At 37.2% G+C, this 26,907-nt stretch overlaps 3 protein-coding genes across 3 annotated transcripts in view; 1 reads left to right on the top strand and 2 right to left on the bottom strand.

The window, feature by feature from the left end:
- The first annotated feature begins 4,434 nt into the window (after positions 1–4,434).
- Positions 4,435–7,019, top strand: LOC136804217 (uncharacterized). The gene is made up of 3 exons (XM_067060919.1): positions 4,435–5,894; positions 6,051–6,420; positions 6,567–7,019. The coding sequence occupies exons 1-3, from the start codon at positions 4,447–4,449 to the stop codon at positions 6,657–6,659; spliced, it is 1,911 nt and encodes a 636-aa protein (XP_066917020.1). The 5' UTR covers positions 4,435–4,446; the 3' UTR covers positions 6,660–7,019.
- A 1,612-nt stretch (positions 7,020–8,631) lies between these two features.
- LOC136804218 (serine/threonine-protein kinase ULK4-like) lies at positions 8,632–23,255 on the bottom strand. The gene is made up of 13 exons (XM_067060920.1): positions 22,411–23,255; positions 21,051–21,284; positions 20,353–20,460; positions 17,134–17,813; positions 16,278–16,458; positions 15,756–15,971; positions 15,246–15,391; positions 13,499–13,775; positions 12,690–12,926; positions 11,976–12,151; positions 11,071–11,226; positions 10,178–10,345; positions 8,632–9,769 (listed from the first exon to the last, which is right to left on the bottom strand). The coding sequence occupies exons 1-13, from the start codon at positions 23,072–23,074 to the stop codon at positions 8,879–8,881; spliced, it is 4,134 nt and encodes a 1,377-aa protein (XP_066917021.1). The 5' UTR covers positions 23,075–23,255; the 3' UTR covers positions 8,632–8,878.
- A 795-nt stretch (positions 23,256–24,050) lies between these two features.
- LOC136804216 (bromodomain-containing protein 7-like) overlaps positions 24,051–26,907 on the bottom strand; it is a 28,492-nt gene continuing 25,635 nt past the window's right edge. Inside the window, exons 18-20 of the mRNA XM_067060918.1 lie at positions 26,083–26,123; positions 25,032–25,110; positions 24,051–24,451 (exon numbers count right to left, since the gene is read on the bottom strand). Of these exons, the coding sequence (XP_066917019.1) occupies positions 24,369–24,451; positions 25,032–25,110; positions 26,083–26,123 (203 nt within the window). The 3' untranslated portion in view covers positions 24,051–24,368. The remainder of the gene's footprint in view (positions 24,452–25,031; positions 25,111–26,082; positions 26,124–26,907) is intronic.

Here is a 26,907-nt window from a genome sequence, read left to right as displayed (position 1 = left end):
TGTGCTTTAAATGATCTTTCCAACAGTATATAGTTTGTTAAAAAAATGGCAAGCAAAAAAAGTGCAAAATGAACGAATGCTGATGAACTTAAATGCTTAATGAGCCACACAAACAAAAGCTTCAGCCCGACGCTTTAACCACTTACACAACCTAGTATAAATAGGGCCGTTAATACCTACCAAAAGTGGATAAATAGGACAGGGTTAAAAAAATTGACATCTTTATAAACAAATTTTTTATAATACCGCGCTATCTTATGGAACATATCAATATTATCTAAAATCCTTTACTAATAATATTTGGTTTTATGCAAATAAATACTTGAAACAAAAAAATCTTATACAGTGTTAAAAATTGCTAATTCAAGCATACGGTGGTATTTCATGTTAAATGCGGGGTGTCCCGAAAAAAGTCCTGTGTCAGAACACGACTAAGAGTACGGGGTGTCCCGAAAAAAAGTTCTGTCTCAGAACAAAGTCAAGTAGAAATTTGTTTTGCGTGTATGTCTAGTTTATCTCTTTAACGCAACTCAGTAATTAACACTTTAATAATTACAGTGAAGCAGAAGTACAAAAAAACTTAAAATATCAATTGTATTGCGGATAGAAAGAGAGAAACTAAACATACACACAAGAATTTTTCTACTTGAAGTCATGTTGACACATGACTGTTTTCCGGGACACCCTGTACACAAACTTCCTATCGACAGATTCATGTAAAAGAGTCGCGAAAAATCGTCGAGTAAAGTAGTGAAGCTCTGATTGCTTGATAGTAGAAGGGAATTAGGTTATGACCGGAAAAAAATACATATAAAGCTGAAATTTTGCACATAGTTAGGGAAAGGTCTTGGGAACCTCCCATTAAAACCCCCCACCTTCAGCACCTTGGCGTCACGAGCTATGACGTCATAATCCATAATGGCTGCGCTAAAATTTGTTCAAATTTTAAGTTGTTCAAACATAGGAATATTATATACTGTTGGAAAGCTTATTGAATTCTGAACAACTTTTTTGTTTACGAAATTTTCCAAATATGTACTGAATGTGAGTAAATTGGGCTTAAAGGTCTATGACGTCATCAGGTCAAAAACTTCGGAAATCAAACTTCTTCAAACATAGGCATATTATATACCGTTGGAAAGCTTGCAGAAAGCTGAACAACATTTTTGCTTACAAAATACCCTATAAATGCACTGAATAACAGTAAATTGAGCCTAAACTTATGGCGTCATAATGAGAAAATTCCATATTAAATTAAGTTAGAGCTTATAGCAAGTCGAAAAAAAGTCAATAAATCTGCTATTATGTCAGCTGCTTTTGTTTTTATATTCTAATTATAATAAAATATTTTCATTTCGTTTTTCTTATATTAATTAATAGTGGTTGATTTTCATATTTTCTTTATAATTATAGGCCATGTGCGAATATCTAAATTTATTCCAGTTCCTACACGAAGTTTTGTTAGATCTTTGTTGTTAGTAAAAAGCTTTTGGTGTATGAAGTAGACTCTTGATATTGAGTTTTGGTTGTATTTAGTATTGGAATATCATTCTAGTCTTACTTCGATTTTCATTTAGAGTATAAGAAGGAAAAATTAAAATAAAGTTATGGAATATTGCATTATATGTAAGAAAGATTTCAGTGATGTCAAGAAAGTTACCGTTACAAGAAAAGGTCTAAATACTTTGATCAGAGCATGCAATGATCGTGGTTTGGATATCTTGCTCGGGTAAGCTTAATTTTTAGTTTAAATGTGGACCTTTATTTCCTTTTAATATTGGACTAGAAGCTAGATAGAATGTTGACAAGTTTAAAAACCAAGTCTGATCTAAATTAAAGTTCTATAGGAGCTGATAGGAGGTGTTGTGTTTGTGATACTGTACCTGCTAGAAATATTTGATTGTTGATTTCTCCTTTAAGTTTATTTTCATTTCACTTATTGTGTAAAGGGAGCTGAACGATGCATCGAATTCAGAGTCCAGTATCGCAGTGCATGAATCATGTAGGAAAAAGACAATCGATAAGCGTACCCTTCCAGTTCCAGATAACCTCCCAACCCCACAACCAAAACGCTTACGATCATCGTATGCTGCAAAACCTGTTTTTGATTGGAAGAAAAACTGCTTTCTATGCGACGAAAAAGCTAACCGTAAATATTCGACCGTTATTGCTATAGAAACTCTACCGATCAAGAAGCAGTTGTTGAAATGTTCACGAGAGAGAGATGATAAGTGGGGAGGAAAGGTAGAGGCTCGTTTGAACTCCATAATCGACTTACCGGCTGAAGAAGCCGTTTACCATATAGTTTGTATGAATCGATTCCGTTTAATCAAGCCTACTAACGATAAATCCTCAGGTAGACCAGTCGATACCTCTTTGATGGAAAATTTTTTGAAAGTGTGCCAGTGGCTAGATGAAGGAGATGGGGAATTGTATACGCTTACTGAGATTTACGATAAGATGATTGAACTGAGTGAAGGGACTGACTGTTATCATAAAAAGTATTTAAAAACAAAACTCATCGAAAACTACAAGGAACATATATATTTCTTTCAATCTGAAGGACGTAGCGACATCATCGGATTTAGACATATGAGCAAATTCTTCATGGAAGAATTCATGAAAATGAAAGAGCGAACTCCAATTGACATGATTGTAGCTGCAGCAAAAATTGTCAAAAGTGATATCAGAGAAATGCCACTTGATAAGACACTTTACCCATCGCTATTCGAGATGAGGAATTTAGATTACCAAAGCGATTGGGTTCCTGAAAGTTTGCAGATATTCCTGGACCAACTTTTTCCTTCAAAGCTAAAACAAATCAGCATAGGACAATGTATTACCCAAGCTTCGAGACCACGATCTTTGATATCACCTATACCCTTTGGAATTGGTGTAGACCTCGATAAGTCTTTCGCTACTAGATGGTTCGTCGATCATCTCGCAAAGTTTGGTTTCTCCATAACATCAGATGAAGTTAAACTGTTCAAAGAATCAGCGATAGCCTCGGTTAAACACAGTAATGATCCACCGACCAACAATTCGTCAACCCAAAGCATCGCACCAACTAACAATTCGTTAACCCAAGATGTCGCACCAACTAACAGTTCGTTAACCCAAGACGTCGCACCAACTAACAGTTCGTTAACCCAAGACGTCGCACCAGACAGCAGCTCGTTAACCCAAGACGTCGCACCAGCCAGCAGCTCGTCAACCCAAGACGTCGCACCAGCCAGCAGCCCGTCAACCCAAGACGTCCTATCGACCAGCAGCTTGTCAACCAAAGACGCCGCACCAACTAACAGTTCGAAATTCGACCAATGGGCAGCAGATAATGTGGACCACAATATAAGAACTCTTACTGGTAAAGGAACTTTCCATGGTATGGGTATTATAAGAATTGGTTCAGGCGAAACATCGAAACAAAAGGTAATCAGACGTTTGAAGCATCGTAGTCAAAAAAACCTTTCAGGGTCATCTATACCGATCATAGAGCTATACGGTTCAAGTTTCAATGGATTGAAGGAGCTGAAGTTTAATTGTCGTGTCGAAGCTACAGAAACTATCACAGCCGCTGAAATGAATCTAGACTTTTTATGGCATTCAGCTTGGTTTTTCGCTTCGTCCAAAAATCCCCGGCCAAGTTGGTCTGGCTTCATGATGCATGCAACATCGCAACCTTCTAACGTGTATGATGTAGCTAATGTGAGCTTCCTTCCAATAATCGATTTGAATTCCTCGGACGAAAATTGCATCTATTCCACTCTTTTGTTTGTAATCGACGAAGCCAAAAGATCGAACATTCCTGTCCCTTGTATTACCTTTGATCAACCGTTGTGGCAGAAAGCATTGGGCATCATCAAAGTCAAGCAGTTGAATATCGTTTGCAGGCTCGGAGGATTCCATACACTGATGAGTTTCCTTGGCAGTATCGGTAATTTAATGAAAGGTTCCGGTTTGGAAGAGCTATTCGAAGAGGTCTACTCTGAGGATACCGTAAAGCACATTTCTTCTGGTCACGCCGTGTCAAGGGCTCTGAGGGCTCATCTTTTGGTTCAAAGCGCTCTAGTTAACCACATTACATGTACGCTGTTGGAGGAAAACAAACTCGAAATCGACAGCTTAGAAGCACCTTATCGAAAAGTAATTGAAGAAGGGTTTACAAATCAAGATCTCGATTATCTCGGTGAAATGGAAGAAATCAAAAATATGGAGAAAGCAATTGCTACTTTTTCAACCAGTCTCTCCGAAAAATCGCGTACTGCAAAGCTTTGGCTGTCATATATTGACTACGTTAAGGTTGTCAAGGAATTCATAGTTGCTGAAAGGAGCTGCAATTGGTATCTACACGTCAAAGCAATCAATAAGATGCAGAACCTTCTTGCTGCGACAGGTCACCGCAACTATGCCAAGTAGTCATCGTGAGCCGTCATCGAACAAACGTTGATGAGGTCAATCAAGTGTTCAGGTGGTTTGACTAGGGGACGCGGTTTTGGAGAAAATGTCCGCAATCTATGGACAATGAGCGTTGCTTTCAGCGCCACAGTCCACGAATCAATGGTCCAACTATCAAGCGTCAAAGTTGGCTCAGCTGATCAAAACATCGACATGGGAATAAATCGCCGAAACAAAGACCAAGATGATTGCCAGAAGTTTTACGAATGGATCGAGGTCAGGAATCCGTTCAACATGGTCGACAACAACCTCCACTCGCTTTCAACCGGATGCATTTCAGTCAAAGGCAAGGACAGGGTGAATTGCGAGGAAGCCGAGACTATAGGAGAGAGCATTCAAAAGAAACTGGATGGTATGATTTTTACTGAAGGAAAGATTCTGAAAAAAGATCTTATCGTCAACCTAGATGCCTTGACAAATAGCACAACAGATGAGGGAAATAAAGATGCAGTGACTGTAAATCCGACACTACTCTTCACAAGACTTGCTGCGATTGCAGAACGAGAGGAAAATGTGGAGCAGTACTTCGACTACGAATTAAATCACCAACCACTTTCGTTGTTCAAGAATGGTTTAATGCGGAAGCCCGAAAAATCTGCGCTCAAAAAACAAGTACTAGCAGATAAAGACGCCGTCACTGTGAAACCGTCGAATGTGAAATATGTGTTGGATGGTGGAGCTCTACTTCACAGAGTTCCGTGGAGTAAAGGAATGAAGTTCAAGAGCATTGCTGATGCGTACTTGTCTTACGTGAAGAGACATTACGGGTTTGCAAAGATCGTATTCGAAGGGTACAATGATCCAAATTCAATCAAAGGAAACGAGCACATAAGAAGATCGTCGAAAGGCTCATCTCGTGACATTCAGGTGATAGCAGAAAATGAAGTGCCTTACTCGAAGGAGCGGTTTCTCTCGAACAACCACAATAAAGGCCAATTGATCAATCTATTGCAAGATGTACTTCAAGCGAATGGCCACATCGTCAAAGTTTGCAAAGGTGATGCTGATGCAACAATCGTAAGAAAAGCATTAGATACCGTTCTTGAAACAAACACAGTTGTGGTAGCTGATGATACTGACGTTGCAATCATGCTTCTCTATCATTGGAAAGACACAGATAATGACAAGTTCGACATTTATCTTTTGCAAGAAAGTTTTTCAAGATACTGGAGTATCAAACTTGCATCCAAGAAAATCGAAGATGTCAAAGAGCACTTACTGTTCATTCATGCATGGTCTGGATGCGACTCGACATCAATGATATTTGGAAAGGGGAAACCAAGCTTCCTTAATCTCGTCCGCAAGTCGAAGAAAATACAAGCCGCTTCCAGAAATATGACAGATGTTTGGGCAGATCAAGCAACCATTGGAAACATTGCTGTTGATGTCTTTGTCGAGTTGTATGGTGGAAAGAAAGATTCTTCGTTAAGACAACTGCGGTGAGCTCTACTGTAAATTAATAATTCGAGATCTTTGTCACTAATAACACTATACCAAAGACCCGTCTGTTTAATTGATTGCACACTTTCACGTCCCAACTGATTTCAAAGAAGAACCTATAGCAATTTTACTTAAAACAGAATTTTTTTTTTCAGCTACAACAAATATCAGGAGATGTTGGCGAATGGATTGATTGAGCCTGAGAAACTTCCACCATCTGAAAGGAGTGCATACCATCATGGGTTGAGAGTTCATATTCAATTAATGCAATGGCTGTTGCTTGACGAGGATGACGAGACATTTATTCCGACAGAGTGGGGATGGCTCCGAACAGATGATCACCTTCGCCCGATCCCGACTGACAAGGTTATAGCCCCACCTGAAATTCTTAAAGTCATCCGCTGTAAATGCAAGTCAACCTCAAAGAATCAATGTGGAACAAATCTTTGTTCGTGCAGGAAAAACGGTTTGAAGTGCATGTCTTCGTGTGGTGATTGTCATGGAGAGGATTGCGCTAACAAAAAAGTAAGTATTAACTATACCCATCAAAGAGAAGACAAAGTAATATACCTTGCAGAAATTTACGACTAAAATCTCAGACTAGACAATCTACACGAGACAAATAAATAGTGAAGATATATATTATTCTTTCCTTTCGTTAACTTCTTCAGCTGGTGGATCAATATGACGAGGGTGAAACAGACGAAACCAATCCCCAACATGACGATGAAAACCGAAACGTCTTCAAAGATATTTTTGAGTGAAAAAAGTTTTAAAATTCTAAAACGCTGTCTGAATTTATTGGACTATACCCTTCGATAATCTAATATTGAAAGTAACCAAAATAAAGGACCAACCAAAATCTCTCTTGAAATTAGGACATAATGATGTCATAGCTTTAGGCTCAATTTACTGCTATTCGGTGCATTTACAGGGTTTTTTGTAAGCGAAAATGTTGTTCAGTTTTCTGCAAGCTTTCCAACGGTATATAATATGCCTATGTTTGAAGAAGTTTGATTTCGGAAGTTTTTGACCTGATGACGTCATAGACCTTCAAGCCCAATTTACTCACATTCAGTACATTTTTAGAAAATGTCGTAAACAAAAAAGTTGTTCAGAATTCGATAAGCTTTCCAACGGTATATAATATTCCTATGTTTGAACAACTTGAAATTTGGACAAATTTTATCGCAGCCATTATGGATTATGACGTCATAGCTCGTGACGCCAAGGTGCTGAAGGTGGGGGGTTTTAATGGGAGATTCCCAAGACCTTCCCCTAACTCTGTGCAAAATTTCAGCTTTATATGTATTTTTTTCCGGTTAGGCCGTTTATTCACCTAATTCCCTTCTACTATGAGACATGAAAAGATTAACTCATACTTTGGAAATTTTGAAAAAAAAATCACTTTTCAGCCAATCAGAGCTTTACTCGACGTCTTTTCGTGACTTTTTTACATGAATCAGCTGTTAGGATTATTGTATTCCTATCTTATGAAAAAAAAAACACAAAAAATTTACAAATCGAATTAAGAGTTTGTTTGGCTTCGTAATCTCAATAATCAGACACTCTACACACTGGGAAAATTGGCCATTGAATGGTTCCCGATGAGAGAACCATTATATATCCCTGAACCAAGTTTCTCAATCCCGGCCAACTAAAACCTTTGATCGGAGTTCTTTGAAAAGTGGTACCCTAATGGCAGAACTACTCAATAGCGGTGTAAATACATCGAGAGCGCTAGGTCTACTTTCCCTCGAATAGGTTTGATGATGTAGCGCCATTAGACCTTAATTTTTAACACTGAAATGGCTTCTTAGCGGGTACCCCTTCAAAAAGAACTTCGATCAAAGAGGGCGGATATAGCTTGCTCCAGGGATATGAAGGTCAGTGAAGAAATCTTAAAAATCCATCCCAATTTGAATATCCCAAAGGAAATAACACTGAAAGGGAACTCCAAGAAAGAGCCGATACCTCTACCTCGCCACTACATCTCACAGGAAAAAATTATTGATTCCCTAGCCTAGGGATTGTTCATTTTCAGATGTGGTTTTTTATTTGATCACATTAGTCTAGAATTTTAAGTTCGGGAAAGTAAGGAAACTAGGGAAACCTATTTTCCCATGCTGTAAGTGTAGTACCAATGTGTTAGTGAAAACGGATTTCCACACGTGGAAAACTAATATTTTTAACTTTCTAGCTGCCCATTCAGAATTGCATCGGGAAATTAAAAATCCCAAGTTTTCTAAACTGATTATGGAGTCGGGAAAAGAGAGATCGCGAGTTTTTAAAATAATTACTCTCAACAAGCTAGGGAAAGAAATACCACGAATTGTGACCTTGCTTGCTTTATTCTATTCTTTCTTTCCGGATTGGGAAATGCGATTTCCCGAATTCTTTAAGTGTACAGAACTTATTTTTCAAACCTTCAAATAAGACAATTCAATCAAAAGTTTTAAACTGTCACAAATTCGGTCTGAGTTTGGGAAAATTATTTTCAGGTTAGTGAAATTATTTTACCAGCTTTCTATAAATCAAAGGAAGGATTTGATTCGTGAATATGGGTAACCCTATTGGGTTTTATTGGGGTTCGCTCGAGAAAGGCACTTTTCAATAATAGGGAAATTTAACATCCCCAGGTTGGGAAATTTCATTTCCATAACTAGGGAGCTGTTGCACCTTCCCTTGCTAGGGATTGGTTAGGGAAATTCTAGAATTCCAGATCTGGAAATACACATTTCCATAGCCTAGGGAATCAAAAAAATTTCCTGTGTCTAGAAACTTCAATTAAAAAACAATACAGTAATGACAAGTACTTTGAAGTTCTGAACTCTGTATACAATATAAGTGTGCATTTCATTTGGCTGTTGTATGAAAACCATGTCGATGTTTTCACCGTAAATTCCCTTGAAAATTTGCAAAGAAGTGAAAAAGAGTACATTCACACTTATCTAGGACAGACTTCAGTATATACAGTACACCATTAATGTTTCGTCCATTTTCCAAGTAAATCTGTTGCCATTTGACGTACAGATTTCGAATCCTGGTCAGTGCCTTCTTTAGTGGATGATAACAATCCTTCAAAAAGGTCTTTCAACGCTGGTGATTCCAACGCATATTGTTGACAAAACTCATTGGTCTGAAGAAAACGTTTCAATATACGCATTAACAATTTTTGGCGTTTCCTAGAGATGACGCCTGAGGATTTGACGGCCGACAAAAGGGACTCAATATGGTCTATGGTGAGATTGCATTCGTCCTGGCTACCACCGTATAGTTCAGCTGATAGATACAAACAACGACAAGCCCATTCTTGTATATCACAATCATTAGCAATCGACAGGTTCATTAATAGACCATCAAGCTTGGATAAATGTTTAGTCTCTTGTAAAAGTTGTTCAGTGTCGTTAGCAGACGGTGAGCCAGGCTTTCTTGCTCCCTTTGAAGATAAAACTCTTTTGACAGGCTCCTCGACTTTCTTTAAAATGTGGTTTAAAATATCCAACAACTGCAAAAGCAAATGTGACATTTCGTAGGAGTGGTTCCCAAGATATGAGTTAGCCGTTTCAACCAAAGACGCCACATCCCCTAGAAAGTCTTGCTCACATAGTAAAGCCAACTTTAACTCTTTACATGGTACCAAATTACTAAAAATACCCACAGTGCTTTGTAAAACAGAATCGTAAATCTCGGTTCGATTGTCCTTCAAGATACTAAACAGCATGGATAAGACCACCGTATCCTGAAGCAACGTTTTAGCCATGTCGTGCGACTTTTCAACGCATGCGCGCATGAGTTTGACACTGTACGATGGAAAAGGAATCTGGTCTTGAAGCAGATTTCCGAATCGCGGTATGAAGCCCTTATTGATAACCTAAACGAAGGAATAGAATGGAAATTGAATCGTCAAGCAGCAGCGATTTGAAATTTCTTATACTATGCGTGGTCTTATTGGTTTTAATCTACCAAATAGAAAGGGAATTTTACTGTGTACAGCCTGTAAGCTTATTTCATTTAAATTTATAAAAGCGTTCGCCATTTGGCGTTTTGATACATTACAGTAATACCACAATGAGATGTACACATTTTCGTGAGGCCGAAAAATTGCGAGATTTAGGACATAAACTTTCGCAAATTCAAAGAAAAAAGGCCAAAACTTGTAAAAGTTTTAATTCGCAAATGTTTGTATGCCTAAATTAAGCTGTTGTGGTATGAAAACAAAAATGCAAATACAGAATACCTAAAATACGCATCAATAAAATCACAGAAAAAATATTCATACCTTGAGCAAATTGATTTTGGACAGGGTTCTTTGATCAGCTGAGGTACCAAGTCCTTCGTTTTCTTCAGATTCCAGATAAAAAGCTGAGACTTCGGTGAACAGTTTCAAGCATAATATTTTAATATTTCCATCACTTTCGTCAAAGAACTCTGAAAGTTCTGGAAGCACCTGAAAATAAAAAAATTGGAGAATGAGAATATATGTGACTATTACATTATAGCCCACGAAGAATGTTAAAAAGACGTTCATCTGAGGTCCGTAATATCCATTTGTATTTCCGTATTTCCGGGGGGGGGTACTACCCTTGCCGACCGACGGGGGTGCTCCACTGAGGTTCGGAAAATTGACCTTACGTGGGACTAAAAAGCACTCCCGAGGGACTGATTTTTCTATTTTGGTGTTTTTGCGACCCAACCTGGGACTCGTGGAGGTTAAAAAAGGTACCTGTTTTCCCCCCCCCCCCCGGTGTATTTGTGGGATAGCAATGGACAAGTTGAAAGTTTGCGTTGAAAAAATTCACCAGTTCATATGGTGTTTAAGAATGGACTAAAAAGTGTTAAGCGAAAAAGAATTTTAGTATTATAATAAGGTTCCAAAGGCAACACAGCTTTGAAGATAGATTCTAAACACAGTGGAGTCATGGACTCTCTATAACTCGAACACGCAAGTGGAAGACGAACTTGTTCGTGTTTTAAGGAAAATTCAAGCTACTCCATGTATTGTTTAGAGGACATTGTCAACACCCCAGTTTTGCAAGTATTTTTTAAAAATTCAAACAGCATTTTCAATTAGCGTTTAATTTGCCATTAGTTGCATAATCAAGAGTATTTCTGTATAAATACTCTAACAGCATGGATTGGTTTGGCGTTTCAATGAAGAAAAAGAAAGGTTACCTCGTTGATGAAGACTCGATGTCCAAGTAACAACATGTGAGGATGTTGTGCGATGGCTTCAACCATTGAGAACATTGTGTTTGTCAGAGATTCACCAAGGTTTCGAACGGATGGGTTGGATAAATTGATTTCACCTGTATGAATCTTTTGCACTCGCTGAAAGTGAGAAGATCAGAGGGATGATCAACCTCACCCCCCCCCTGCGTATTATCAGCTTTTTGATGCTTACTGATAGCGCTAGATATTCTCTGGCGTCCATAAGTAACGTAAATAAAGCCTGGGATACACGGGACGAGGTTGAGGGATGATCAGATGGTGCGAGATATTTGGCATGTGGATTCCTTGTGTTGTCCTGAACAAAACCTCAAAATATTTTTGCGCAACTTTTCTCCAAAGTTGAGAAATTTAAAAAAATTGTGATATCTCGGAGGTTTCATTTAGAACCACAAATAGTTTTTACAAGCCAAATATTTAAAACCATCTGATTATCCCTTTTAGGAATCATAGTTGAAGAAGAGCCAGTGTGAAAAACAATAATTGAAACAAACACTGGTAAAATATTATTTACCAAGTTGGGGATGTAACCTAGGAAAAACCCTTATTAGAGAAAGATGAAAGCTTTATCAACTGTAAAATATACTTACTTCAACGTATATGAAATCCTGCTATCGAATCATGATAAAATAATTGGACGCCATTTTATAAAAGGAATTTTCCTTATTTTCACGGTGGCCTTTTCACAATGTTCTTTACAGGGCCACGAAATTTCAGCGCTTTTTTACTAGTGGGTTGAAATCCGAAGATAATCCCCAAACGCGAATCGGAGGTATGAAACCCGAATAGGAAACATGTTACCCGAATCAGAAATATGAAACCCGAAATCGGAAAGGTGAATCCTGACTTACTTTCATGAAGATTCCAATGGAGGCGATGAAATTATCTCCCATTCTTTTCCGAAATACGGAGCTAGTGATTAGATGCATGAAAATGTCAAAAAGTGGTAACAAAGACTTCAACTGTTTGACTTGTGCAGGGTTCGGATGATGTCTGCCTGAGATGGTGTCCAAAATATGAATGATGTCTGAAAAAAGAAATGTATCAGTATATATTATTGTCATTGACAAAAACATAGGACAAAAAAATTCATTTTTCAAATGGAAATCTTTTGATATTCATCTAACGTTAGATGTTGAATTGATGTTCTGTGCGACATCTGGACAAAAATTCAGATGCAGACATCAGAGGCATTTAATATGAAAAGATCCCATGATTAAAGTGTTTAATCATCTAGGTAACATGCTTATTATAGAACAACACCTGTTTATCAGCCTTCAAATATTTTCCTATTCCTTGATCATTCAGACCCCGGTATTTTCAGGAGACAAGAGTTGGAGTGTAAGTGTTAACAAGCACACTCTCGAAATACATAAAATCATTGAAGGTTTCGAGGGACAACTAATGGTTGAGAACACTTTTCCCCTAAGGGGGTATCCTAGAATAATTTTTCCGGAATAGCTAATTATCTTAAATGATATCTTGTCAACAGTGTTTAAAAAACAAGGCCTACGAGAATTTGATAAAATTCCAGAAGGGTGTATTATTTTCCATTCCGTAGTTACCTTCTTGAATTCTTGGCACGATTTTCAAGACATTACTGACCACGATAGCCAAACATTGATGTAGATACTCTGTCAGTCCACTATTGTCTCTCCCAGAGCTGTTCAAAGCACGTTTACTGTCTCTTTCAACATAAATCATTAATTTCTGTTGACAACACGTCAAAAGAGTGGGGTGGGATCGCATACACATTTCAGCAAGTAGGAGGTAGATTTTTCCTTTGAGAATCAGTGAATGCCCTGAGGATGAAAATAAAAGGACTTTGAATGAGTAACAAAACTCGCTACCGGTGAAAAGAATAGCAAGGTGCAAAAATACTCTAGTACACAAATTCAAAATTTGCTTCAAAACATTTAAAGGTTTTATAACTTTTCACCGAGGATTGTTTTACCAATAAGGTTGACTCTAAGGCTGATCCTATCAAAATTACAGTTTACTCCATAGATTTATAAAGCCCGAAGGGCTAGGGCTAGATGGCGTGCTTTGGCTGAAAAGTGTGCCGAGGTTAGGTAGGAAATCTTACCTAGGTCACGTGACATTACAATAGAATTTCAGCGCTCGACCAATAAGAAGCCTCGCGGGTTTTTGAAAACAATAGCAGCAGTATTTTTGCGATATCTAGCTCTTCGGGCTTTACAGTAATCTGTGGTTTACTCTTTAATTCGAGCTCGGACGGGTAGTCTAAATTGTTCGCATTGTATAGTATTTGTCGCGTTGACGGGAGTTGAGAATTAATTTGAATTATAGAAAGATTCGATCATTCACAAGTTCGAAATAGCGACAGTCCATTGTGCTAAGTACTGTAGTTTACCTTCGAGATTTCGTACTAGTTTCGTTAACAGTTGGCGATCACCCAAAATCCTTTTCAAATGATTCGCACTTGACAGCAGGGATACCAGTATGGTAACAAACGATTGTTGAGTTTTAAGGGAACCCAAAGTGGCACCCGATACGAACTGATCAAAGCCCGCGCGGTCGGAGACGTGTTGAATGACAACGGTGGAGTGCATGCAAAGACGACAAAGTGCTGACGCAGCTGTTTCCTTGACGTTATCCATTGATGAGTGAATGTAGAGATTCCATAATCCCTGAAATGTAAAGGAGAGACAGTTTTTCTTTTCTCGGAGGACGGCAATCGTTGACTGGGCTATTCCAGAACAAAAGAATAAAATCACCCTGTAGTTTTGAAGAAACTTCAGAAAACTCTATATTCAGCACATTTTGGGTTCCCATTTTATCACTGGTTGGATTTTGAAAACACCGTTAGACTGTTGCCGGCTTTTAACAGACCCACCAAAGTTTTCAACTCTAGTTAAAATCAATCTAAAAACCATTGGTGTAAGTATCTCACAAACATTGGGCTTTTCCAGAAATAGCCCGTGTCCCCCTGTTGAGGATATCCAGGGGGTTAACGATTTTTGTTCAAAAGTGGATATCGAGGGGGTTAAATATACAAGGGAGCGGATATCGTCTTTACTAATAAAGTAGGATATCCCAGGGGTTCGATACTTCGAAAAATCAATATCCTCAACCAACAGTGGGGGTAAAATATTTTTCTGGAAAAGCTCAATCTCCAAAATATCCTTAAAAACAATTTACTCTTTGAAGCCAAGAAGAACAGGTTCAAAATAAAAAGAAAACCTTTTTTCAGAGATTTACGGCAAAGGTTTTCTATGTCGGTACGTTAGTAGATATAACGGGTGAACCAGAAAAAAGTATACAGGTTTGTCAAGATATTGTAAGCTAGTGGTTAAAGATTTTTCGTTGATTCTTTTTTTATTCTATGAAGGAAAGGTTAACTTAGATTTTGGTATATAAAACTTTAAAATCGGTACATTCAATCAAAAGTTATGCTAAAAAAAGTGAAAATTTTGACCTACCAAAAATGACAAAATTTGTTTAAAACAGTTAGCAAAATTTCCTCTTTGTTATAGTTACCACTTAAACAGTCAAAAAGCCCTAAAATGATAACATTTTTTAATTCATAATTATGAAATGGCTGATTTAAGGTCTGTAAGACACAAAATTTCCTCAGAAAGAAAAAATTAAAATCAAAAGTTCGAAGATTCTGGTTAAATCAGGTTAAATGGCTAAAAACACAAAGAAACCACCAAGAATTTAAGAAATCCATCAAAAGACCACCATATCGATATACTTTAATGCCATTTGTTCAGTTTTTTTGCGACTTTTTGCATCGTTTTTAAACGAATTGGTGTTTTTAGGATTGCGAAAAACATAGAAACATTATTTCCCCCAAAACAATGTTAAAAATCTCTGTTTGATCAAATTACCTTTGATAATAGTGGTGATTCTTCATTCAGATTTTGATTACCTGTTTTTAATGAATTTTGTCATTTTTGGTAGGTCAAAATCTTCACTTTTTTTAATATAACTTTTGATTGAATGTACCAATTTTAAAGTTTTATATACCAAAATCTAAGTTAACCTTTCCTTCACAGAATAAGAAAAGAATCAACGAAAATTCTTTAACCGCTAGCTCACAATATCTTGAAAAACCTGTATACTTTTTTTTGGTGCACCCGGTATCGCAGACTTACCAATCCGACGTCATTGTTAACCAATTTTTTACAATATCTGCCAGTAGTGGAGGTGATATTTTCGATGATCTTTGCAGCCATCAGACGAGTGACTTCCTCGCCATCAAGAAGGTGTAAACAACGCGTGATGATGGTGAAAACAGCTCCTGGTGAAATGAAAGTTGACAAGAAATTAAGTGAAAGTTTCTTTTTATATGTAAAAAATGCAGTACAATCTTTCTGAGAGACAAACCCAAAAATAAACCGGAATTGACCCTCTTAACACATCGTCATAGGACATCCTAATAGGGATTTTCGGGTGTTTCATTATGGAAAAATCTTAAGATACTACATTTTCCAGTTCAACAGGTTCGTTGGCAGTATTGTCCTAGCCCTATCCTTCTGAAAAGAGCATTTCACTGGCCTTCCGTTAAAAAACCCTTCAGGACTTTTCAAACCCATAATGGAGTTTTGGAGTTTCTTTTTAGCGGTTGATGGGAGAGACTCTAATAACAAATTATCCACATATACCTGGCGGTTCCCATGACGATATTAATCGAGCTTCATTTTCTTCTTGAGTTGCTGCGTAAAACAGAAATTCTCCAATCACCGGTAAGAAAGCGTGTCTCAAACGCGTGTTCCTAAAATTCTGTTTCAATTGATTACTGACCACTGTGAACACATCCCCCATCTTGAATTGTGGATCGATTGAAGTGGCATTGCTGGCAACGACGCTCAGTAAACGAGCTGAAGAATCGAAAAGCGAAAATTAGAACCCGCGAATAACAAAACTGAACATTCATCCAAAAATTTTAAAATGAAAGAAACGTCTCCAAAATAGGGCAAAACTTAATTACCAGGAAATAGATTTTTTCGATTTTTTTTTCTGACCACGAAAATTAGTTCCCTTAAAGTACATCCTAGGGACATTCCCCACGTATTCAATGAAATGCTTTCAAGAAGCTAACGTACGAGATACAAAATAATCACCAAATGATGTTTGAAATTTAAAATTCTAGTAATAAGGAAAAAAACTGAAGGTTTAATACCTACCTATTCTCATTTTCAGATCTTGATTTGATGCCACTTTCAAATCATTGAGGAAACATTTGACCAAGGCATCTTTTAAAAAACTGTTGGCAACTTCTTCCACTCGAACTGCTGTGATAAGATAAGCAACAATGTTCATCTTTTGCCGGAGACGAACTTTCTCGTTGGATTGATTCATCGGCGCCTGGAGGTAAGCAAGAAACAATAAAAACATTTCATGTTACTTTTGAAAATATGGTCTTATTCGTATCCTTTTAAACAACTTAAAGATGGATGGGCATCATGTGCCACTCTAACTTACATTGGGCAATTCCAGAAAAAAATTGTACCCCCTATGTTGAGGAGATCTTTTTTTAAAACGGTGACTTCCTGGATTTTTTTTCGAATTTTTAGGACCCCCTTGGATTTTTTCTCCCATTTCTTTGGACCACCCTGGATTTTTTATTTTTCAGACCACCCTGGACGTCACTCCTCCTCAACATAGGGGGTAGCGTACAGTCCATTTCTAGAATAGCCCATTTGTGACACTAACGTTGTCGGAGTAAATATAATATAATATACGCTTCTGACGAGGAGATTTGATCAAGCATTACAGTTTGGGTAATTTGAATGACATCATTCAAAGCAAAGATAAAGAATCCCCTAAAAAAATCCTAAATCCTGACTTTGAGGATGGTGATTTATTCACTTTAAAACGTGGCAACTTTTTTGTTATTATAAGGAAGCCATGTCAACGTAATTAGACCAACTCCCTTGAATGTGGTAGTAAAAAGAGTGTAAATTTTTACTGCGAAAAGACTTTAGGTTCCAGATATATTTGCAAAGACCTCATCCCTCAGCACGTAACACAGCAACTTACCGAAAACACACCAGTAAGATCTTTAAGGTGTGATCGAATATCATCCAAACTCATAATCGCCAATTGCTCAGAAGTGTATACAGATGTACTGATAACATTTTGGTCCCATTTGAGCGTTGGAAACTTATCGAAAAGTCGATTCTCAGCTATGGGGCTTACGGTAAGGTCTGATGGATGGTAAAGATGATCTAGAACGTTGACGTCAGGACCTCCAAGGTATGGAATGATATCCGACTGATCACGTGATACAAGGGTACTGATGCTTGAAGGCTCCATTGAATCTTGAAGAGAATCTGATGTTTGGGACTTCAATTGTCCTACTGCAGCTCTGGCGGCTGCCGAGGACGATTTGATGATTGAGTTTCGTTCTGATCCTGGTGGTTGAGGTGGTTTGGCTGATGCTTGGCGAGTTTGTTTCTCAGGTTTCTCGCTGGAAACCGAAGATTTCTCAGAAGCTACCGAAGATTTCTGTGATTTGACCGAGGATGTAGATTTTGCTGAGTGTTTACGAGTTTGTTGTTGATCATCGACAACGTCGGCTAGATTATGAACGGCAGATCCTCTTTCCAGTTTATATGTTCCTCCCCAGGCTTGTTTCTTGGAGATGTTGGCGTTGTTAGTGGTGACTAAAGATCTGGTGGATGAATTCAATGCTTCACGCTCCTCTCTTTCTTCGTTGGCTAAAGCAATGATGTGAAGGACATAAAATAAAGCCTTTTTTCTTATTTAAAAAAAATACTATATCTGAATAAAAACCAATTTTTAAAATTTCAGGAATTGTTCAAATTACTTTACGAGTATGGAAAGTTTCGTGTGACTCTGACATCCTAAGAAGGCTGTGTCGAAGTTTTATTGCTGTACCAGATGGTATGGAAAGCCATCAACAAAAAATGGCTGATATGTTGTTCCTATAAACCACATTTAAATAACATCAACGAGCACCTAGAAAAGCTGCAAATTAGCATAGATGCGATAGATATCGATTATAACAACATTCTGGTTCTAGGAGTGATAACAGTGATTTTGAATCAAAAATAAAATATATCATAGAAGAACTAGACAAACAAGCTCCTTTTAAATATAAAACGGTTAGAGGTAATAATATGCCTTTTATTAATAGAGATATGAGAAAAGCCATCATGGTAAGATCCAAACTCAAGAACCTTTACTATAAGAATAAAACACAAGAAAACAAAAAAAAAAACAACAGACAAAATTTTTTTTGCTTATCACTATTGAGGAGGACTAAGAAAGACTACTTTGCCAACCTTAAAGATTCCAACAAAAAGTTTTGGAAAACTGTACAACCATTGTTTTCAAATAAAGGTTCAAACAATAAGAGTTATATTTTAGTAGAGAATGAAAAGATCATAAATGACGAGAAACAGATAGCTCAAATATTCAATGAATACTATGGCGAAATAATATCAAAACTAGACTTGACTGAGCCTCCCTCTGTTGCATTTGACGAAACAAATAATCATACTGAAATTTGTATTCAGAAATATAGACAACACTGAAATCAAGAAAACTGAGTATCCAAATAAATTTTCTTTTATACCAACAACGAAAGAGGAAGTAGGGAAAATCATTAAGATTAGTTCAAGGAAATACAGCCAAGTCACTATTCCAGTGAAATCTAAAGATATTGTACTAGTTCCGAGTTTTATGCTCAGAAATAAATCGCTCTGAGGCAACGCGTTGCCAAAAGAATTGAAAACTGCCGATATAAAACCTGTGTAACAAGAGAAAAGGTTCAAAGAAGAACAAGGGAACTCAACGGTGAGTATTCTCCCAGTTCTGTCAAAATTTATGAAAAAAGCATAACCCAAGTCTCAACCTACTTTAACAACATTTTGAGCAATAGACAATTTGGATATAGAAAAGGAACGAGTACAAAAACTCCACTTTTAGTCATGACTGAAATTTGGAAGAAAGCTACAGATGAAAAGAAAAAGTTTGCAGCGCTTCGACTGAATCTCGCACGAACTATTGATTGCTAAACTTGAAGCAAACGGATTTTCAAGGAGTGCCTTAGGTCTCATAGCAGCCTGTCAGATAGAAAGCAAAGAACGAAAATTGGCGAACATTACAGTACCTGGCATAATGTTAAAGAAGGTGTTCCCCAAGGATCCATTCTAGGGCCACTACTATTTAACATCTACATGAGAGATTTGTTCTACTTTCTTGAAAATAGAAAATGTTCTAAATTATGCTGACGATACAAGACCTTTTGTGATAGCTGATTCTTGGGAACAGGTTGGTGAGGAGCTCTCGAATGGAGCTGCTATCATCTTTGAGTGGATAACCCAAAATCAAATGAAAGAAAATGCAGACAAGTCTGAGTTGATAGCTAATAATACCAGCAAAGAAATCTTCATTACTATACAGAATGAACGCATCTTTAACAGCAACTCAGGCAAGATCCTAGGATTAACTTAACTTTTGACAACTGTCTGACTTTTGAGCCACATATTAACACAATTTATAAGAAAGCTAGCCAGAAAATCAGTGCGCTTGCGAGGGTAGCACCGTACATGAATCAAAAGAAAAAGCAAAGGCTCATGAATGCCTTCTTTCGATGTCAATTCAATTATTGTTCGCTTGTCTGGATGTTTCATGTTCGCAGGCTAGATTAGAAAACAAATCACCTCCCGAAAGTGTTGAGGAGTGTATTCTGATTATACATCTACTTGAGCGCTTTTAGAGAAGACAGTCCATCAAATTCCACATAAAATCTTCAGTTGTTAGCAATAGAACTTTTCAAATGTAAAAAAACATATCAGATCTACTAAAGAAATTTTCAAACATGAGAAAATATCAAAGTAACCAAACATCTTTCAGATCAAGAGAAAATAAACTTTTTTTCACGGTTCAGAGTCACTATCGTTTGGGAATTATCCGGATGAGTAGAGATTAGTTGATTTAGTAGTTTAAGGAACAGATTAAGCAGTGGAGGCCTACATCATGCCCGTGTAGAAACTGCCGGACCTATGTTGACGGTGTCAGCTTTTTGTAATCACCTTACAAATTGTAAAGTAGCGTTGACTTTTATTAGCCTTTGTTGTTACCTGTTCGTCAACTTGAAATAAACTATTACATACATACATACTTACTTATAACTAAATCAAGAGAGTATCAGTTGTAAAACAACTAGAAAGATGGAATCAAAATAAATATATAAATATAGAAGGGCACTTGAATCATTTAAAAGCATACCCAATATGTTCAACGATTGGGATTGGAGTTTTTTATTGTCGTTGGCAGAAATGCTATCTTGTAAAGTGATGACGTCAGCTTCAGAGGCACTGCTCTGTCTTCCAACATCTAAAATGGAAAAGGTAACAACAAGGTACCGAATAAACGTCTCCCCTCCGATTATCAACTTCCGAAATATTTTCTTATTAATAAGGGGTTCGGGTTTCCCCTGTTTATTTATTTTTGAAAATATTTTAAGCTCTAAATAGCCTGGTTATAATCACCTTACTTTGGGGTTTTCGGAGGTAAAATTTCGGATCCCCCTTTTATTCGGGACCTTAGAGTACAGTTGGCATCAATAATCGATAAAAGGTTTTGTTTTTAAACAAGAGTGATATCCTTTGCTTACTAATCAATATTAATTCACAAGCTTTTTCACATTGGATTGACATGGATGTGGAGCAAGATTAGTCAGAAAGAGGAGAAGAAAAATATTTTTATGCTTGTATCATCATAATATAAACAATAGCAAGACACTGTCCTGATATGAAATATGTGTCTGATATGAAACGGAAACACTTATATTAAAACAAAACACTTATATTAAAACAAAACCTTTAACTTATAATTACCTTGGGGTTTTCAGAGGTAGAAATTCGGATCCCCCTTTTATTCGGGACCTTAACGTACAGTTGGCATCAATAATCGTTTTAAAGTACCTCTACTTGTGGTATTCTCCTCATCCATAACTGAAGTTGCCATACTGGTGCTGGTGTAGGATACTAAACTTTCACGAGTATCGAACATGTCAGCCAATGATGCTAGTTCCCCTTGCCAGAAAGGATGCATGCAGAGTTCTAATAAGTCGATGCGTTGTGAAGGATCTTTTTGTAAGAGACCTTGGATGAGCATGTATAGATCTTCTGAAGCTTTAATGAAAGTACCTTCTTGACCTGGTATGGATTAAAAGAGATCGATCATGTTTAGCGTTTTATTTGTGTCTGGAATGAATACGAGTTTGGATCAGCAGTATTGCTTTCTACCCAGCTGACACACGACGTTGCTTCAACGTTTATCTAACGTTCACAACGTCCATATACCGTTATATGAACGTTGAAACAACGTTGTGTGCCAGCTGGGTACCCTATCAAAGCAGTGGTAGACATAGCATCATTGGACGAGCCCGGACAACTTTTTGCCTTGTAGAAGCAATAGCGACTTTATGTATCTGTGTTTTTCTGCGACAGAGACGGTAAACTTCTAATTTTGTCTACATTCTGACCGACTGAGGATGACGGTAAATTGAGCACTTTTACCGTCCTCTATTTTGCGGGACAAAACAGCGGGTTATTTTACGTCGTCCTCATTAGTGCAAATACATAAACTCGCTACTGCAGCAATGCTACACATTCGAGGGGTAGAGCAAATGAAGTTGATGTATTCTATAACCTTGGAAGAGAATGTGTATTTACGATTACCGAAAAGAAGAGGAATTACCAGTATTGAGTATGCACGAGGGGGTTTATCTAACAAATCCTGCATTACTAAATAAAGACAAAAAGAACGTCAAATTTCATATAGAGCGACAAATTTTGCCGTCCACAACCCCGACCGAAAGTGACCATACCACGGATTCATTCCTCTTTGTTTATCACGAGAATTAACTACATGTGGTTTAAAAGAACGACAAATTACGCATGCGTGTTATTAATGCAGGAATTGTCAGTCGAACTCACTGTACGTACTCCATATTACTTTACACGTTTTTTTTATAAGAACAAACTATATAAGAACATAAGGCTTCGATGGCCAAAATATTAAGAACAAGTTAAGAACATTTCAAGGCTTTGCAGACTCGAAAACAACCGATTTCTTAGGAAAATGGGTAAAAATGGTCACAAAATGGTGAAAATAAGAATTTGTTAAGAAAATTTGTTGGCTTAAAACTGAAAAAGTTAATTAGTTAGATAAATAGTTAAACGTGTATTTACTGACAGTAGGAAACCAGATAAGCCTTTTACAAAACTAGAGGGCTATCTAGGGTAATGGAAAGACGAATAAAGAATTCAAAAAAAATACCTTGCATCGGATAAGGGATATTTTCGTGCTTAATTTTTTGTTCGATTTGTGCACGCGTTGAGCCTCGAAACGGTTCCGTTCCTGTAAACATTTCATACAGAACACAGCCTAGTGCCCACAAGTCACTTTCTTTACTCTGTTCTCCCCCGGCTAGCTCTTCAGGTGATTTAAAATAAGACTGATGTTGAGTGACGTCATCTTCCTGCTCATTTTCCTCGGAGGCATCAGAAAATTTGGCTGAACAAAAATTACTGAATTTCAAAGTTCCACTTGAGTCAAGCAAAATATTAGCCGAACATAAATCACCATATATAATGTCTTGCGAATGCAAATAAGCTAGCCCTTTGACCACATCCTTCGCAAAGTTTCTAATCTCTTTTTCAGGTAGATAGGAATCCAACTCTAATATATTTTGTAAAGATCCGCCAGCGCAGAGCTCGACAACCAGCCACAGATGATTGGTGGTTTCGTACCATTCGTAAAACTGTACGATGTTGACGTGATCTAACTCGTAACAGATACGTACGTGATTTTGTATTTTGTTACGGTATTCCTTTTCCACGCAATGTATAGCTACGTACGATACGGAACCTTTACGACGGCCCTTATAAACCATACGTTTATCTCCGGTACCAATTTCATCGTAAAGTACGAAATTCTCCATAATGTTTAAGTCTCTGACGATAGATTGTTGAGCCTCTAATTAAAAGGAATCTTCAGCTCTTCAGCTTTTGTTACACGATAGCCATCTTTGACCACTTTTTAAGATTTCAAGTTCCAGTGACTGTTTTTTCGCCATTGCAGCTCTTTGAATATATTCATATTTTTTTTAATTATTTTTCACTACAAAATAAAAAAAAAGCAAATTTAGAAGTAATGATAAAGCAAAAATATTGATTTGAAACATCGAGCTCAGCAAGATAAACCAGGAGCCAGTAGCATGGTGGCAGGGGGGGATTGTATCTGTTTTTAAAAGGGGCGCCGAAATACAAAGGATGCAAAAAGGCGCCTCTAATTACTAATTTCGGCGCCCCTTTGCTCTTTTACACCTTAGGTATGGCAGTTTTCAGCCAAAAAGAGAGAAGCTACCCAAAAATTATCGTGTCCGCTTTGCTCGCGTTATCTTTTTGACAATAATTACTTTTCATAGGGGGCGCCAAAATAAAAATCTTCTAAAATTGCCTCCCAGGTTTAGTCGACCCATCACGCTACTGCCAGGAGTTATTTGAAAAGCGCCATAGACATTGCACTAAATCATTATCCGTCCCCACCACTAGGATTTCATAAAAATAACAGTAAGATAACCAATTTTTCTCTTTGTATTAAGTATGTACTAAAATGTATATATTGTTAAAAATTATAATAAATAATTCGTAAACTAAAGAATGAATAAGATGCAAAGATTTTCTGGAGTCTCCTTAATAGACCTTTTCATAAATTACGTCACAAACATCACTTGCCTCGTATTCAAACAACTACCATGGTGATTATGTCCCTTGAGACATTAAATGATTCTTTTATGAATAGAAAGTAGTTTTAATAAAATCTACTGGGAGTTAATCACCATGGCAATAATTGCAAAACGAGCCAAGTGATGTTCGTGACGTAATTCATGAAAAGGTTTATAATACCAAAGATGTGAAGTTTCAACAATTTTTCGTTAATTTTTTGTTCCTTTAGGAAAAAAATACGATCTAGATATTTAACCAGGAAAACTGAAGACTAGGCTTTAGACATAAGTGAAAAGCCAAGAAACACGAAAAAAACAACACAAAATCAAACGTATTAACTAGAGGCTGTTGAAAAAGTCGTTTGTGTTTTCATTAATTTTTGAAGTTTTAATGACTCTTAACACGTCTAGTACCCAGTCTACTAACACAAAAGCATTTCAAAACGTCAAAACTTGAACCAAGTTCAGAAGAGAGTAAAAGTTGAAACAAGAAACTGCAGAAGTTGATTCAAGAAATGGCTTGAACAGCTTCGGTTGTTTTTCCTTGTTGTTGATTTTCCGTAATGGATGGTGTTGTTTCTGCTTCTGCTTCTGAAAAATATTAACGATACAGTGAAGTCAGAGTTGATGACAACGATAAATAAAAAATAATATCAATCCCGATATTCTATATGCTGCTCTGTCATTCAAACTCCTGAAGAAGATATAGTTGGACAGATGTTCTTTGAATTTCTTGACATATAAATATCCCGGTGGAAGGTTAAACCCTCCTGTATTTTCACAAAGCGATGTTAACAATCTGTACTGGAAGTATTTTTTAATTTTCTATAGGGAAAAGGGAAGGGGTAATATGTTTTCTGGAATAGTCCTGTGTGAAAAATGACCTTTCCTACCAACGAGACGAGCATTCTGCTATCCCAACGGCCAAATGCTATTGTCTCGATCTTTATATGGGCGCTATGGAGGTGGGATCGCCATTGCACTGACGTCTTGTTACAATTAAGCGAAATCAATTTTATAAGAACATAACACTCATTTTTAACCGAAATGTAAAAAACAAATTAAGTACAATCTAATTCGACTCAAGATCGAATTAGAGAGAGTTGACTCTCTTTGATTTTACATCATTTAAGGCTAAAACTGTAAGATGACTAAAGGAAAAATCACAAACTTTGCTCTTCAGGAACATAATTTTCACTTCCAATTGCTCGTTTGACAGCATCTGTTGGCACAACGTCGACAGGTTTCGTCTGTTTAGTGGCAAAGAAATTCATCATGAAAATTAGAAAAATTTGGAAATAATTCTTTTAAGCTTGCACTTAAGTCTTTGACCGTGAGACCTATGCTATGCGTTTTTTAATCGTTGTTATCAGAATATTGAGTGACTTGGCTACGCCAAATTGCTTGGATTTTTCTCCAGGTTTTGTTTTTTATATCTTCGAAACTGAATTCATTATCTAAGACCATGTTCAGACGTTACGCTTTCGTATCACTCCAGTATGGTTTTTTTTTGCGGATGGGAAGTGTTCATACTAAAGGCTTGGGGACACGAAAAGATTTTTTCACGTTGGTACAATGCAACATGCTCCATCCCATCAACACAAGAAAAAAAATGCGAATCAATTTTGCTTCATTGTCCCAGGGACAAAAGTGAGAGAAGCACAAATGTTATTAAAACAAGTGGTATGAAGACACGAGAAAGCGTTTCAGGTTGGTGGGATGGAGCATGTTACATTGCACCAACGCGATAAAAAACTTATCGTGTCCCCAAGCCTTAATTTCGGGACGTTTCGGAGCAACGAATCAGAGCAGTTGCGTTCCGATGAAAATAGTGGAGCGAAACTCTTTGCTTTCAAAAAGTCTTCTTTTTTTTATTTTTTGAGTTTTGACGTTAACACAGTGTTTCAAAACCATTTCGTTTGAGAGCGATACAAAACCGTAACGTATGAACGTGGTCTAATTATATGGTCCCCAAGCGGTTTGCGTGAATGCGTGAATGGGCTTTTTCACTTGCGTGAATGCGTGAAAATAAAAAAAAATTGCCCGAATGCGTGAATTGGAAAGCTTTGCGTGAACAAAAATTGCGTAAATTGTGAAAAACATTGCGTGAATCCGTGAATTTGGGGAAAGAGAATTGCGTGATTGCGTGAATTGAAGGTCCGCTGGGGCCCTCTTACATCATACAGTAATGGAAAAAAACAACAACAGAAAAAAGGACGTACCACTTTCATAATCTCTTTCAGATTATTGGTTAATGAAGTTGCTGAAAGAAAAACAATAACAGCATGAAATCGAAAACACCTATCATCCCTTAGCGTTGCAGTCGGCTTTTCAGGGGGCTGGGAATGAATTTAAAAAGAAGATTTGTTCTCGGCGCACGGTATTTTAAGGCCACAAATAAATCAAACTAAGCAAATTCCCGCCAAAACTCTAGAAAAAGTAAAAAACAAAACAAAAACATTTTCTCGAATCTCTGCGGTGGAGTACAAACTACTTTTAGCATTCAATTAGCTTAGCTATTCATGATATGTACCATTTCAATGTCTTCCACGGACCCAACAGCTTATTGGCTGAAAGTGACGTATTGACTGATTTTACATCACTTACAACCAATCAGCTGTTGGGTCCAATGGTGCATATCATGAATAATTGACGTTCCTTTATCACTTCAATACAAGGGTATCTTACATTTTTCATAAGAACACTTGTGTTTTCGCTACCGCCGTCGAGAAAAATTTTCCTTTTATTTTCGTTACCAGTCTCCTCAAAAGCATTAAGGGTTGACAGGTGTATTAAGTTGACATCATGGCGTTCTAGATCTAAGGCCTAGCAAATGTGAATTGACGTCAAAATCAGAGGGGCCTATTTTTGAAGTCGCTGCATTTTTGCGTATACTTTTTCTATTGTTTAAGTATTGGGTGGGAAATTTTAAAAGCTCTCAGAAGACTCTCCAGTGGTGCATATCACGAATACAGGAGCTATCAATTCATGTTTGCAAGCCCTTAGATTTAGAACGCCACGGTTGAAATTGAAGAATTCTAGATATC

Source organism: Clytia hemisphaerica, unplaced genomic scaffold, assembly GCF_902728285.1.
Source record: "Clytia hemisphaerica strain Z4C2 unplaced genomic scaffold, Clytia hemisphaerica genome assembly, whole genome shotgun sequence".
Lineage (NCBI taxonomy): Eukaryota > Metazoa > Cnidaria > Hydrozoa > Leptothecata > Clytiidae > Clytia > Clytia hemisphaerica.
The sequence above is the reverse complement of the archived record's forward strand: the minus strand, read 5'-3'. Positions and strand labels throughout refer to the sequence as shown.